Here is a 15,607-nt window from a genome sequence, read left to right on the forward strand (position 1 = left end):
AAAATCCCACATACCTTCAAGACTACGGCAGAAAAAAGAGCTGACATCCTATTATTACTGAACTTTTAATTTTTTTGTGTGCATAAACCTTTGTGGAAATGATATTTGGATATATTCGTTTGGACCCAAACCTAATAGTAGCTACATCATCAGTTTCTAAGTCAGGTTAATTTTGAGCTGACAGGAAAATATTTTCCAATATGGGAAAGAAGCAATTCTCAAACTTTAACATGAATATAAATCACCCAGAGATCTCATTAAAAATACAGTAGATCTGGGGATGAGATTAAAATTCTGCATTTCTCACTAATTCCCAAGTGATGCTGATGTAGCTGGACCACATTTCAAATAGCAAGAGGAGGTCAGAACAAGTCTTGGAGTCAAGCAAGTTCTTTACCTTCTTTCTGCAATTGCAAAATGGAGAAAATGCATACATGAAATTCTTGAGAGGCTGATATAAAATAACCATTCTGAAAGCACTTTGTAAACTTTCCTTTCCCTAGTATTGATTTTTTCTAATACCATATTGCTTTATTAATCATTTGTAGAAATCTTATATAATAAAAGCCTAATATGCTAAATGTCCAGTCATCTGGTAGTCTATTCAACCAATCAAAGCATAATATGCTAATAACTAGAGGCCCATTGTATGAAGATTCGTGCAATAGGCCTTCCTTCCCCTGGCTGCTGGCACCGGTTTTTCTCTGGCACCCAGGAACCAGGCCTTTGCTCTGGCTGCCACCTTCCATCTTCACTTTGGCCAGAGCCTTCAGTCTTTGCTCTAGCCGGAGAGCTGCTCCTTTGGCTCCTTCTACCCCCCCCCCCCCCTTTCCCTTATAGCAGGCGTCCCACCCTGCCTGGCTGCTCCACACCTGCATGCATACTCCCCAGAGGCTAGGAGTGGCTGGTTGGCAGGACCACCATCATCTTTGTTGGATTAATTTGCATACTCAGACCTCACTGGCTGGTGGGCATTGTGAAGTGATGGTCAATTTGCATATTTCTCTTTTATTAGTGTAGATATGCTAAGATTGCTTAACTGCTCTCTGTGATGTGCACTGACCACCTACTATTAGGTTTGGGTCCAACTGGTAGGTTAGCTTGCTGCTGGCGTCTGGCTGATCAGGACTGAGCAAGATGGGCCAGACACTCCCTGGAGTCCTCCCTCAGTCTGTCCTTGGCTGGCCAACCTCCCATGTCCCTTTCTGGCCCTGATCATGCACTGGAGGGGTCCTTTGGCCTAGCATGTACCCTCTCACAATCCAGGACCCTTCAGGAGATGTTGGACAGCTGGTTTCAGGTAGAGGGACCCGATTGGTGCATGAATTTGTGCACTGGGCCTCTAGTTTAAAAATAAACAAGGGCCCTAGCTGGTTTGGTTTAGTGGACAAAATATTGGCCTGTGGACTGAAGGGTCCCAGGTTTGATTCTGATCAAGGGCACATGGCTGGGTTGCTGGCTCAAGTCTCAGTAGAAGAGAGCATGAGGCAGCTGATCAATGATTCCCTCTCTTCATTGATGTTTCTATCTCTCACTCCCTCTTCCTCTTCTCTGAAATCAATTAAAATATACCAAATAAACATAAGGGATGGGAGACCAGGTGCAGTAAATTTTGCAGTATTATTGCTCCTTAAGGAGCTTGAAACTAATGTGGAAACCACAGCAAAATTCATTCCTATGGACATTCCTATTGCACCTATTAAGAATTCTAAAGATTTGATATTTTTTTGAAGATCTACGAATGTTGATTAATTGTGTTTTTTTTCCTATAAACAAACAGGCAGTGCTAAGATTCCAACCCAATTAAAAAACAAAACAAAACACCTGTTACTCACAGAACATAAAAATCTTTTTGTAAAATAAAATTGTAAAACTAAAGTTACAATTCAAATCTGATTCATTTCCTAGAGACATTCTGAGGATTTTTTTAAAATAATGGGAAATTCCTGGGCAATGATCAGAAGTGATAACAGCCTCAATGGTCAGATAGGAGGCTTAGCCATTCACTAGACTCCCAGATTTGGCTAGATAAAAGTATCCATACAAAGAAATGATTTTTCCAGTATGTATGAGAACAGAACTGAGAAGCCAAGCTGGTATGAGTTTAGAAATAAAAAGAAGCTTTAAAAAATTCTACTGCCTTTAACTGAGTACAAGGGTATTAATAACTAACCCGAGGGAAGCTGGTGGCAATGATGGTATTCTCTGGGTGGAGCTGAATAGAAAAGAGGAGACTATTTGATAAAGGTAAGATTAAGCAAATTTTCCCCAGGGGAACCAAGATCCTGTTTTATTCCAAGATTTTAAAATATTTATATCTTGCATAATTATGATCATACAAACCTAAAATATATTAAGACTAAATTATTGATTCTTTTACAATTGTATAAAGAATCATTCAACACTAAGTATTTTATTACTTTACTTTTCATATTGTTTATTACCAATGCACTTTGAGATTCTGTTCATTTTTCCTCCAATACCTTTAAAAATTATGTTTTCTTATTTATTCCTCTGTATCTGACTTTCTCCTTCTCATTCTCTTCAAACCCCTTTTTGATGTCAGCTGAGGTCTTGAATGATGGTTCTTGGCTCATTACCTTGTCAAATATATGCATTGTGTTGAGTCATTTAAGGGGAGGAAATATAAAGAATACAGAGAACAGAACCAAGATTTTAGTGAGATAATTTAACAGATAGCATCAGCTATACTACATATGACTATCTCTATAAGAATCAAGAAAGTCTATAATCAGTTTCCCCCCCCATTTTTTTATTAAGGTATTATATGTGTACATATTTTACCATTGCCTCCCCCCCCAATCAGTTTTATAATTTAAAAAAATTGCATTTATATTCTCTGTCCACAGATCTCCACATCTTAATAACTGCACATGACTGTGTGCATACACTGTAAGCACACTTAGGTAGTCCTGGTATACCTTAGTAAATTTTAAAAATATATTTTTACTGATTTTAGAGAGGAAGGGAGAGGGAGAGAGAGAGAAATATCAGTGATGAGAGATAATCATTGATTGGCTCCCTCCTGCATGTCTCCTACCCGGGCATGTGCCCTGACTGGGAATCGCACTGTGACCTCCTGGGTCATAGGTAGATGCTCAGCCACTGAGCCACCCTGGCTGGGCTCTTAGAGTCAATTTTGAAAGAACAAGGCAAGTGAAAGAGGCAGCAATGGTGATTTTATAAACTATTTAACTAAAATAAGATGAAGTTAAACAAGAATCAAGTCAAATTTGCTGAGAACATTTATTGCTGCCAGTTGAGATTAATGAAGTATAGACCTTCTTTGCTAAAGATGAGCCAAGGGAACCACCACCTCATTCCCTTGGCAACAGGCCTTGGTCATGAGCTGTCACTGTCAGGCTGGTGGGATGCCATCATCCCTTCCTCCGGGATATCTGGTGGCAGCGCCTGCTCCTCAGTGACTAGCTTTGCTGCACGGTCTGAAGCCGCTTCATTTTTGTCTTCTGCCTTCGAGCATTTCTCAGTTTTTTAGTTTTTAAGAAATTATCTTCTAATTGGTATAGAAAGTCTTCAACTCGTCCAACCTAGGAGAAATAGATACAAGATTTGTTGTTGTTTTCCCAGGTTTTGTATATGTAGGAAAATGGTGATGTATTTAAAATTAAACAACACATATAGGTCCATGTTGGGACAGAACTGGTAGAGACAGAAACGACTAAACATAAAAGGCTTCTTCTGTCTCTATTTTGGGTTCCCCTGTGCTAAGAATGTGAAGCAGGCAGGAGGGCATTTGCTTTACCACTCAGTCCTCCCCACTGGGTGTGAGAATCACTGGCTGTCTTTAATGGTCAGTAAAACCAGGGATTTCAAATGGAAGTGAATGGTGAAAAATTAATCTATTATCAAAATGATTGAAAGAAACAAATCTACTAATCTCAAATCGGAGATTCTTGCATTTGTGTGCCCCTGGCCAATTTGGGAGGAAAATGAGTATTCCACATTGTCTTAGGAAGAACTACTTCTTTTAAATAAAAAGGAAATTTGGAAAAATAAACAAACATTTTCTTAAAAAATTGCCACACTCCAGGGAATAAGATAAAATAATGGATACAAATAAATAATTCTTAAAAATAAAGTATTCATCTTTCTTCAAAGAAAATTTCTAATTATTCAGTGATGGTTGAATGTGTTATGTGACTTGTCAAAAAAAAACACAAAAAACACACACTATAGAATAAAACCATTTACATATATTCTGAGTTGGGCCCCCAGAAGTCTGTAGATACAACAATTCATACTTAACCCTGATTGCCAGGACCCATTTATTTTATTAGCCTAAAGCCATTTGTTGAAAACCTTATTGTCATCAAGTTAGCTTAAGGTGCATGAGCAATATCACCTACTTAAGATAAAAAGCACTTACAACTTCAATTTCCCAGTTTTGAGTTCTACTTTTAAATCACTTGATTTATTATTCATTGTGATATCAAAGAGAGTTCAGATTGCCAAAAGAGAATGATAGATGGCAGCACTAATTTATCTGCTATTTTTAGGTCTTATATCACCCAGGTGATGTAAGCTGTCCATTGATTTAAAAAAAAAAAAAAAGAAGAAAATAAGATAACTTATTCATACGAAAACAGTTCATTTTGAAAATTTAAAATTACTTCAGCTAAGTTTCTCCAAAGACACATTGTAGTTTATGATGTCCGATAATTGCAGCAATCATCAAGATAATTTGACAGAATATTTTTAGATCTTGTCATGAAATCAATACACTACTTTATGTACTCCACACATTTATACTAACCATTGTATACCAAAACCATGAGTAAAAAATTAACATAGAGCACAATCACAACAAATATAATAGATGGCTTTTTATTGTAACTTCAATAGATGAGTTGATGCACTAATAATTTATCATTTAAATCAAAGCTCTTTACAATTAGAATGTTTGTAATTAGCTCAAATACAACTTAAAACCACAATCCTAAATGCAACTGTTACGCCCAGACTTCGTGATCCCCAAGGACCACCAGGGAGCCGAGTCCGATGCAATGAACAAAAGAGCCTTTTCCATGCTAGCATGGGCTCTGTCCCACTCACAACGGCAGCATGGCAGAAGAGAGAGTGAATTTCGCCCAGTCCAGGGGTTTTACTCCAGTCGGTGGTGATGTCACTGCCTCGGCTAACCCTGATTGGTTGGGTGAGGGCTAGGGTTCAGTTACAGAATGGAGGATAACTCCGCCCTGCCCCACAGTGGAGTCAGGAGCCCATCCTCGCCCCGCCCTGCCCTCTCACAACAAAAAGCTTTCTTCAATGATACAGAAAGATAATTGTTTTATACTACCCATTAGGTGATGGCGGTCATTTATTTATTTATTTATTTACTTATTTCAGTTGTGTTTATTAACAACAATGTTGCCTGGTGGACATGGCTCAGGGATTGAGCTTTGATCTATGAACCAGAAGGTAACAGTTTGAATTCCAGTCAGGGCATATGCCCAGGTTGCAGGCTCAATCTCCAGGGAGGTGAGGGGCATGCACGAAGCAGGCAATCAATGATTTTCTCTCATCATTTATGTTTCTCTCTCTCTCTCCCTCTCCATTCCTCTATCAAATCAATAAAATCAATCAATCAATAAAAAAGAATAGTGTTGACTAACTTTGTTGCTTCTCATTATAAACATTACAGACAAAAAAGAAGCACAGATGTGTTGTTGGAATAGAGTACTGCCTAATTGAGCTGGAAGGTCTAGTGTGCAAACTATGTGCATGTCTCACCTGGCCTGTGTTCACCTCCTACCTGGTCGTTTACATGCTGACATTCCAACTCATTCTAATGGTACTGGACTGATCTTTGGAAAATGTAATCCCAATCGCATTATTCTTTTGCTTTACATACTTAATTAGACTCCCACACCCTAAACATGGCTTACACTGCTCTGGGTGATCTGGATCATTTATTTCACTTTCTGTGCCTCAGTCATGGTTCATCTTTCAGTTATCTGAGCACAGCTGTGCAATGTTCTCTGCACCCTTGATCCTCCTAATGCTCTGCCCTCTGATGGAATTCTTCCATCTGAACCCTTACACATCCTTTGAATTTCAAATTCAATATCAGTGTCTCAGAGAAGTCTTTCTGGAGAGCCCAGACCAGATTGGGTCTCTCAGTAACATATTCCCATAGCAACCCATTCATTTCTTGGCATATTGTAACTTTTTTACTTAATTGTTTATAATGATTTATTTAATGTCCTCCCATCTGGGATTTAATCTCCATAAGGCAAGAAATAGGTCCATATTGTCCACTATTTCCAGCACCTAGGATATAGTAGACCCTCATTAATCCTCCTCTCTGATAATAGAGCTGACACCAATGTGTTTTCCCAAACTCAAAGTGATGCCTGGTATGGAGCAAATTAGAAGGCTTTCTTTTCTCTTACAAGTTAAATAATCACTACTTTCATATGCCATAATTCTGTTAGTATTGTTTAGCTTTGAGACTCTTAAGACAAGGTAATAACAAGGTGTGGTCTCCACACTTGAAACTAGCCAGAGGTAGAAAGGGTATCTCATAAGGAGTAGGAGTTGTTGAGTTCTGCTCTTGGCCTGTCTTATAACCCTGATCTGTTGGCATCACAGAAGTGATTTGGTCTTTCTGAGCATCAGTTTGGTGAGGAATGAGTTAGCCTGGAAATTTCCAAGGACACACCGAGCCAAAAAATGCCATGACTTATATTAATAGACCAGTTAGTCCAGTCTTCAGATGAGCCCTCACATTTTCCAGATCGGAGATTATTCTTTTAGAGCACACCATTAGATGAATGACCCAGTAAGCAGTAAAGTAAGCCCATTTTAGCTTCTATACTTACTGAAGTGTAGGAGAGTTGCAGCATGTTTTTACTAAAGCTGGTTCTTTATTTTATTTTATTTTTTTAAGACAAAGAAAGAAAAATGCTGGTTGAAGAGAAAATAGATTCATATAACTAAGACGAACAGATTGCAAATGATAGAAATTTCTATAAAGCCCTTAGGGAAATGAAACACTAAGAAATATGTAAGCATGTAAAGAAGGAAATGAGCCAGGTTTTGGAGCAGGGGCCTAATTAGACTTTCTTTTTGGTACAGAATCTACTTGCTAAACTATGTCAGATCGTCTACTTGGTCATTCTGGGTCTAATGTTCCCATTTGCAAAATGGGCAGATACCACTTCCCTGGAAAGGCAGAGATATGGGAAGCTGACCAAGTGAGCTTGCAGAGAATTTTGGGCTGTCAGATGATTGAGGGGAACTAAAGGTCTCAGTAGGAAAGCAGATTCTCAGCTCTTGTATGGCTATCAGTTATATTCACATAAAAAAGCAAGGGTTATTCACTAGTTTCTCAGGACCTTTCCATTCTTATACACAAAAATCTGTCAGAAGAAAGATGACTATGGAACTCTAAAACAGAAGACAGCCTGAGAATATAGGAGATCCCAAAATTCGAACACTACAAAAACAATATCAATTAGGAAGAAATGTGCAGGTTGACCATATTATAGAAAAATATCTAGCCAGCCCAGATTTTAAAGAAAGTACATTCATACTTTCATGCAAATATTTTTTATCTACTATATACAATATTTGGTACTGTACTAGGGCAATAAGCAAGTATGTCAAGATGTTTGTTTATGAAGAACTCATATTCATGTAGGAGAGGCAGTTAATTATTACTGTTACAATAATGCATAACTATTTATATGTGAACAATGTACAAAAAGCTCTGTTAGCAAAAATGTCATAACAGGGAATGTTATTGTAGGAATGTGGAGGTTACAGGAGCCAGGACTTTGCTAGGACAAGAAACACATTCCAGCCCAGCAGGTGTGGCTCAGTGGTTGAACTTTGGCCTAAGAACCAGGAGGTCAGGGTTCAATTCCTGGGTGGGGCACATGCCTAGGTTTTGGGCTTGATCCCCAGTAGGGGGCGTGCAGGAAGCAGCTGATCAATGATTCTTTCTCATCATTGATGTTTCTATCTCTCCCACGTTCTCCCTCCATCTCTGAAATCAATAGAAATATATTTTAAAAAATAGAAAAAGAAAAAAAAAAGAAACACATTCCAAACAGAGGAAAAGCTATCCACCCAAACAAGTTTTGAGAGAACCTGGGCCATTTGATAGGGATTAGTTGCTTATAGCATATATAGAGGCACAAAGAGGCTGGGAGTAGAGACATATACAGTAGGAACTATAGACTGGGTCAGCTTGTAAAACGTTGAACATATTTAGCTCTATGGTTAGAAAGATAAATCTGGTGTCATTGTGTGGAGTGAAATGCAATAAGGGAAACTATCAATAGAAACAGGTGGATCAATTAGGAGGCCAGTGCAATAGGATATGAAAAACACAACAAAGGCCTCATTCAAGGATTTAAGAGACATTTAGAAAGTAAGAACTATAGATTTAATGAAAAATTCTTGGTTAGAATAAGAAGGGAGGCAGAATTAGAAATGACTGTGAAATTTCTAACTTGAGATCATGATCATATCTTAATGAGGTAAAGAATACAACGCAATGAGTAGTTTTAGGGCAAAAGAATGAGTTTAATCAGTGACAAATACACAGTATGGAAAAAAGCCTACATAATTCGGAATGTTTTTATAAAAGTGGGATTATATAATAGCTTAGCCATTGGCTAAAAGCCAAAGTGGTGTAAAACTCCAATTGGAAAAGAAAAAAAACAACTCACTGTTTTATAGTTTACCACGTGAGAGTGAGAAGCATTGTAGAATGCTAAGAAAATTCTAAGTACTAAGAAAAACAAACAAAAGGATGCTTTCAGTTATTCAAAACCAAAAGGTGCTCATGATGGAGACATGACCTATTGCTGAAGACAGATACATCTAAGTGGAAATCCCAGCTCCAGCATGTTCTTGGCATGTGACTTAGGGAAAACTTAATTGAACTTCTTGGAACCTAAGTTTATCAATCTATCCATTGATTCAAAGGTCCTGGTCAGATTAAATTAAAACAATTTACATGACATGTTTGCATAGGCCTGGATTACTATTATTATGTAGTAGTACTAATACTAGAATCTGGAAGTATAAACCCCGTAAATGGGAAAAGCACAAACCCATGGAAAAATGCATAGTAAAGTGAAGTAAAATAAAAAGCTGAACAATGTCATCTAATAGTTACTGTTTTTGGTCTCTCTTCTGGGATGGATGCTGCCTCATAACCGTGCTAAGTGTAGGTGTTTGACATACGTTAGTCTTGTACTTAGATCTCAAAGTTTCACTATATAAAAGGCAGAATTAGGAGGGGGTCAAAGGAGGGGAGAGAAGTAAGTTTCTGATAGTACATATTAGCCACAAGTTCAATATAAATCAACAGAATTTCCTGGTTACCTCATCCAGAGCTGATCGGAGTATAGACTAGTGTTTACTAGTAAAATGTATCTGTCTCAAAGGAGGCAATGGTTTTCACTTTCTCTGCTCAGGTTATATCACAACTGGGTTATCATGCTGAGTCCTGGATGGGTCCAGAGTCTGGACTCCAGATTGTATAAAGGAAGTGAAGGATCTGGAAGTGCTTAATATGAAAAAAGAGAAATATAGCAGGTATCTGTGGTGTTCTGAGTTATATCAAAGTTGTTATATGGAAGAGGTGCTAGATCTGTCTTGTGTCAGCACACACATTGGAAAGAGAGTGTTATTTAGATGTAGAGGATGCACTTGACTCACAGTTCTTTGACTAGTCACATGACTTCACTTTAATTTTCTCATATCTATTATAAATAAAAATTAATAATAAACATAGTCTAGTTTACTGTTTTTTTTTTGTGAGGGTTTAATGGCTCGATGTTTGTGCAAAGCTCTTCATAAATGGCTAAACCTTCTACAGAGATTATGATAGTACCTTTTGTGGTGCTTGGAGGTTTCATAAATAGGTTTTCAATAAAACTTTGAGAACTGATGCCAACACCTGTTTGGCTCAGTGGTAGAGCGTCGGTCTGTGGACTGAAAGGTCCCGGATTCGATTCCGGTCAAGGGCATGTACCTTGGTTGTGGGCACATCCCCGGTAGGTGGTGTGCAAGAGGCAGCTGGTCAATGTTTCTCTCTCATCGACGTTTCTAGCTTTCTATCTCTCTCCCTTCCTCCCTGTAAAAAAATCAATAAAATATATTTAAAAAAACCAAAACTTTGAGAACTGAATGATTAGCAAATGAGTAAAAAAGCAGACATATCAACATTAGGTACAACTGCTTTCCACAGCTGTTTTAACATGGAAGGGACTTCAGGGTGAGGCATGGCAATCCTCATCACCAGAGGTTGGAAATAAAACATGATTGGAAATAATTTTACTGGGCATGAAGTATTCATGAGTCATGTGTGAGCTGAAGCAACTTCTAAAATCCATTCCAACTTTAAAGTACTAATTTTATGATGTTTACTTTGGCCTGGATTCACGCTACAGAAATGTGTTTAGTGGAAAGAGGACACATTGCAATTTGCCTTGTACCACATGGTGAAGTGCAGCATGGAAAAGAGAGGGACCCAGCCACTTCTGCTGTTGTGGTTTTTGTCTATAATGAACGGTACTGACCTGGTTAATAGAAACACCCCCCGGCTACCGGGATTCTTGGGCCTCCCTCATATCCTATATATCAGACGTTTATCTTGCATCCAAAGGGTCCCTCTAATGGATCAGCTTAACACCAGAATGTAGTTAACAGCCCACTTTATTTCCTTCTCATCCTATATCTGCATCACATCACTTACTGGTACTAAAATATTTTTCAACTCATGATTTTATATTTTTGGGCATATCAAAATTTAGGATTTTCTACTGGATCCTGGGATAAAAACAATAACATTGTTACAGATTGAAATAATATACCTTCCCCACATACAACCGCTTCATAAGTCACTTTTGGTATGGGTAAGCCAAAAAGTTTTTGAAATTTTCTCCAGTAATCTTTTACCATAAAATGGGATTTTATATTATATATTCAGTTTTATATGTGGGTGGAAAATCTAGTGATGGCCTGGGGTCAGGTGACCCGCTGTGCACCTGAGAGCTTCCTAGTGAAGAAGGATTGCTATTAGGTTCATTGGTGTATAGATCCAACTTATTTTCACTTGATGATTGAAGGCATGGGAGCCAGTGGTGAAAGCAACTTTGATTATTGTGTGAAGGCTGGCCATGACACCAACGACATCACTGAGGAAGAAACTGGATTTCAGGGCAAAGAGAGTTAGGAATGGGAGCATTCTAAGGAAAGAAATGACAAGAAGCTCAACATGAGCAAAGCCGGTGAGAGATGGTGACATTCAGGGGCAGCACAGCCTACCAGAGCTTTGAAAGGGGTGTCATTCCAACGAGGCGGTTGGGAAGGAGAGTCACTGTAAAGATCTGGGCAGCTCTTTTTCCTAAAGTCATTTAACATCAAACATTACTGTGATAAGTTGAATTTTATTTTCCCCAAATTTGTATGTCGAGATCTTAACTCCCAGTCTTTCCGAATGGAGTCTCTAAGGAGGTAATAAAATAAAAATGAGAGCATTAGCGTGGGCCCTAATCCAAAATGCTGGGAACCTCATAGAAAGGGGTACTTTGGACACACACAAAGGGTGATTGCATGTGAAGATGAAAGCAGAGTTACGATGAAGATTGTCAGCAGACCGTCAGCAGTTATGGGAGAGGCTGGGGACTGATTTTCCTCATGGCCCTCAGAAGAAATCAACCCTGAAGACACTGGCTTCTAGAACTGTGAGACAATACATTTTTTGTTGTTCCAGTCATTCAGCGTGTGGTACTTTATTGCAGCACCCCTAGTAAACTAATGTTGCTACTAAGCCATAAAATAAGAGGAAGTCCAATTAAGTTCTAATTTCCCCCTTAAGCATGACTGGTACTTTTTAGAATTCACTTTCTTGCTGTCTGATGCTCTCTACTTGCTGGGTGCCCACTGCACAGGCTAAGAGTGTACCTTGGGAATCAGAGTGATTTCTTTCCAGGAATGGCAGTGAGAGGAAGTTGACCTCAAACACAAATATGGGTAGGTTACCCTGAGGCGAAAGGCACTGGGTTTGAATTGGGACTTCCTCTTGGATTTCATCTAGTCTGGATCAAGGAGAGAAGATAAGGTTTGTTTACACATGTTCGAGCCTCAGGGGTTGGGTCCTCAAAGGGTTTTTCTTTTTAGTAAAGCTTTTAAAGAGGTCTCTTAAGAAAAATGATGCATGGAATAAGAATCAGATTCTTCAGGGATAAATATCAGGTTTATATGACTGCAGTGGTGGTTTGGTGGTTACAGAATGAGGGCGTGTTTCTAGCGATCAGCAGCAGTGTGGACCAAAACCCTTCATCACAGTGGATTTGATAACATTCGTTTCTCTGCTCTGTTCCAGATTAGTTTCCAGGCCAAATGCTTTTAAATATTTATCATCCAAAATGGTTTGAATTTTAATTCTAATTAGAATTACAATTGTTTTCAAACAGGCTTGAAATTAATTTCTAAAGTAAAGTTAGTTTCTGCTATTCACAATATAATATTTTTCTTTAGCTTTTGGCTACCATTCAAACAGACAAACAAGCTCCAGATTTCCTCTTTTTTTATGTAGAGAATTTGGTATGATATTGTGTTATAGTCATAAAAGAACAACACAAAATCTGAGGCACCTACTGCTGAGTTGTTACAAAGTTTGCAAAAAACTTCTTGCATTACCAACTCAATTGAAAATGCCCATAATGGTAGCACTTTTTATTATGTTTAGTATACAGTTAAAGAACATTACAAAACCTTGCTATCACTCTGTCTGGGAAAACATGTGTTATGACTATTGAAAAATTTTTGAAGTTGAGCCCTAGCTGGGTTGGCTCAGTGGATAGAGTGTCTGCCTGTGGACTGAAGAGTCTCAGGTTCCTTTCCGGTCAAGGGCACATGCCTGGTTTGTAGGCTCAGTCCCCAGTAGGAAGCATGCAGGAGGCAGCCAGTCAATTATTCTTTCTCCTCATTGATGCTTCTATCTCTCTCTTCCTTCCTCTCTGAAATCAATAAAAAAATACACACGTTAAACAAATAATTTTCAACATTTAATAGCATAACTTATTTGAAGGTTTGAATGTATTTTTTAACTTTTTACTTGGACATAATTGTAGATTCACATGCATCAGTAAGTAGTATAGGAAGAATCTTTTTACTTTAAAAAAAATTATTGAATTTTTTTGGAGAAAGGAAGAGAGAGGGATAGAGAGATAGAAACATCAATGAGAGGGAAATATCATTAATTGGCTGCCTATTGCATGCCCCCTACTGGGAATTGAGCACACAACCTGGGCATGTGTCCTGATCAGAAAACAAACTTGTGACCTCTTGGTTCATAGGTCAACACTCAACCACTGAGCAACACTAGCCAGGTGAATATTTTTACTCTCAATGTAGTTTGCCCCAGTGTAACATTTTGTAAAATCCTATATAATAAAGAGGTATTTTGCAAATTGACCATCACTCCAACATACAAGTTGGCCACCCCCATATGGTCAAAGATGGCCACCCCTCTGTAAACACAAGATGGCCACCATAAGATGGCCAACAGGGGAGGACAGTTGTGGGTGATCAGGCCAGCAGGGGAGGGCAGTTGGGAGGGACCGGGCTTGAAAGAGAGGGAGGTTGGGGGTGATCAGGCCTGCAGGGGAGCACAGTTGGGGGGAACCAAGCCTACAGGGGAGGGCAGTTGGGGGTGACCAGGCCAGCAAAGGAAAGCAGTTAAGGGCAACCAGGCCGATAGGCCAGGGTAGTTGCGGGGGGGAGGGGAGGACCAGGCCTGCAGGGGAGGACAGTTAGAGATGACCAGGCCTGCAGGGGAGGGCAGTTAGGGGCAATCTGGCCAGCAGGGGAGTAGTTAGGCGTTGATCAGGCTGGCAGGGGAATGGTTAGGGCTTGATCAGGCTAGCAGACAGAAGTGGTTAGGGGCAATCAACAAGGCAGGCAGGTGAGTGGTTGTGAGCCAGCACTCCTGGATTGTGAGAGGACTGTCTGACTGACTGTTTAGGCTCGATCCTGGTGGGTGGTGGTGGTGGTGGTGGTGGGGTGTCCTTTAGCCTGGATTGTGAGAGGGCACAGGCCAGACTGATGGACCCCACTGGTGTACGATTGGGGCTGGGGAGGAACATGGGAAGTTGGCCAGCAGGGGAGAGACCATGGGAGGGCTCCAGGGCATGTCTGGCTCATTTGGCTCAGTTCCGATTGGCTGGCCCCCAGTAGCATGTCAACCTACCGGTTGGAGCATCTTCCCCCTGGTGGTCAGTGCACATAATAGCCAGAGGTTGAGTGGCTTTAATATACCATTAGCATATTATGCTTTGATTGGTTGAACAGATGACTGGACGACCGGACACTTAGCATATTAGGCTTTTATTATATAGGATTATAAGGTACTCACACTGCCTGTGTAGTGTTATAGTATTATTTGTAAGTGGACAGGGATTAGTTATAAATGTACATTTTACACTTTAGGGCAATCACTAAAAAAGTAAAAAAGAAGTATAAAACAATCCCATCAAAAAATGGGCAAAGGACCTAAATAGACACTTTTCGAAAGAGGACATACAAAAGGCTGAGGGACATATGAAAACATGCTCAAAATCACTAATCATCTGAGAGATGCAAATCAAAACAACGAGATACCATCTCACACCTGTCAGAATGGCTATCATCATCAAATCAACACACAACAAGTGCTGGTGAGGATGTGAAGAAAAAGGAACCCTCTTGCACTGCTGGGGGGGATGCAGACTGGTGCAGCCACTTGGAAGACAGTATGGAAAGTTAAAAAGTTAAAAATGGAACTCCCATTGGACCCAGTAATCCCACTTCTAGGACTATATCCAAAGAAACCAGAAACATCAATCAGAAAGAATATATTCACCCCTATTTTCATAACAGCACAATTTACAATAGCTAAGATTTGGAAACAGCCTAAGTGCCCATCAGCAGATGAGTGGATTAAAAAACTGGTAAATCTACACAATGGAATACTATGCCGCTAAAAAAAGAAGGAACTTTTACAATTTGTAGCAGCATGGTTGGAACTGGAGAGCATTATGCTAAGTGAAACAAGCCAACCAGATAAAGATAAATATTACATGATCTCATTCATATGTGGGATATGATGATCAACATAATTCGATGAATAAGAATTGATCCAGAGACATATGACTCTATAGACCGGCCATTAATTTCCTGATTCTTTCCTCTGTCCCATTCATTCTACTGTAGAGCCCCCCCCCCAGTGGGTTTTAAAATTTGGTTTATTATATCTTTCAGTTCTAAAATTTCTATTTGGTCCTTATATAGCTTCTAGTTTTTGTTTTTTTTTTGCTGAGATTCTAATATTTCATTCGTTTTAAGGTGTTTGTAAATTTTAATTGCTCATTAGAACATTTTTTTTAATGACAGTTGCTTTAACATCTTTGTCAGTTAGTTCTCTTATCTCTAATATCTCCGGGTTAGCATCTATTGATTATCTTTCTTCACTCAGTTTGAGATATTCCTTATTCTTGGTATGATGATTGAAATATCAACATTTTGGATATTATGTTATGATACACTCAGTCTTATTAAGATC

General features: G+C 39.1%; 1 protein-coding gene across 1 annotated transcript in view; it reads right to left on the reverse strand.

The window, feature by feature from the left end:
- Positions 1-3,446: 3,446 nt before the first annotated feature.
- The window catches only part of SPATA16 (spermatogenesis associated 16), a gene marked incomplete at its 3' end in the record, with an annotated part of 192,817 nt that continues 180,656 nt past the window's right edge, over positions 3,447-15,607 (reverse strand). Inside the window, 1 exon segment of the mRNA XM_084874171.1 lies at positions 3,447-3,569. Within this exon segment, the coding sequence (XP_084730297.1) occupies positions 3,447-3,569 (123 nt within the window).

Source organism: Pipistrellus hanaki, assembly GCF_964339955.1.
Source record: "Pipistrellus hanaki genome assembly, chromosome: 2".
NCBI lineage: Eukaryota > Metazoa > Chordata > Mammalia > Chiroptera > Vespertilionidae > Pipistrellus > Pipistrellus hanaki.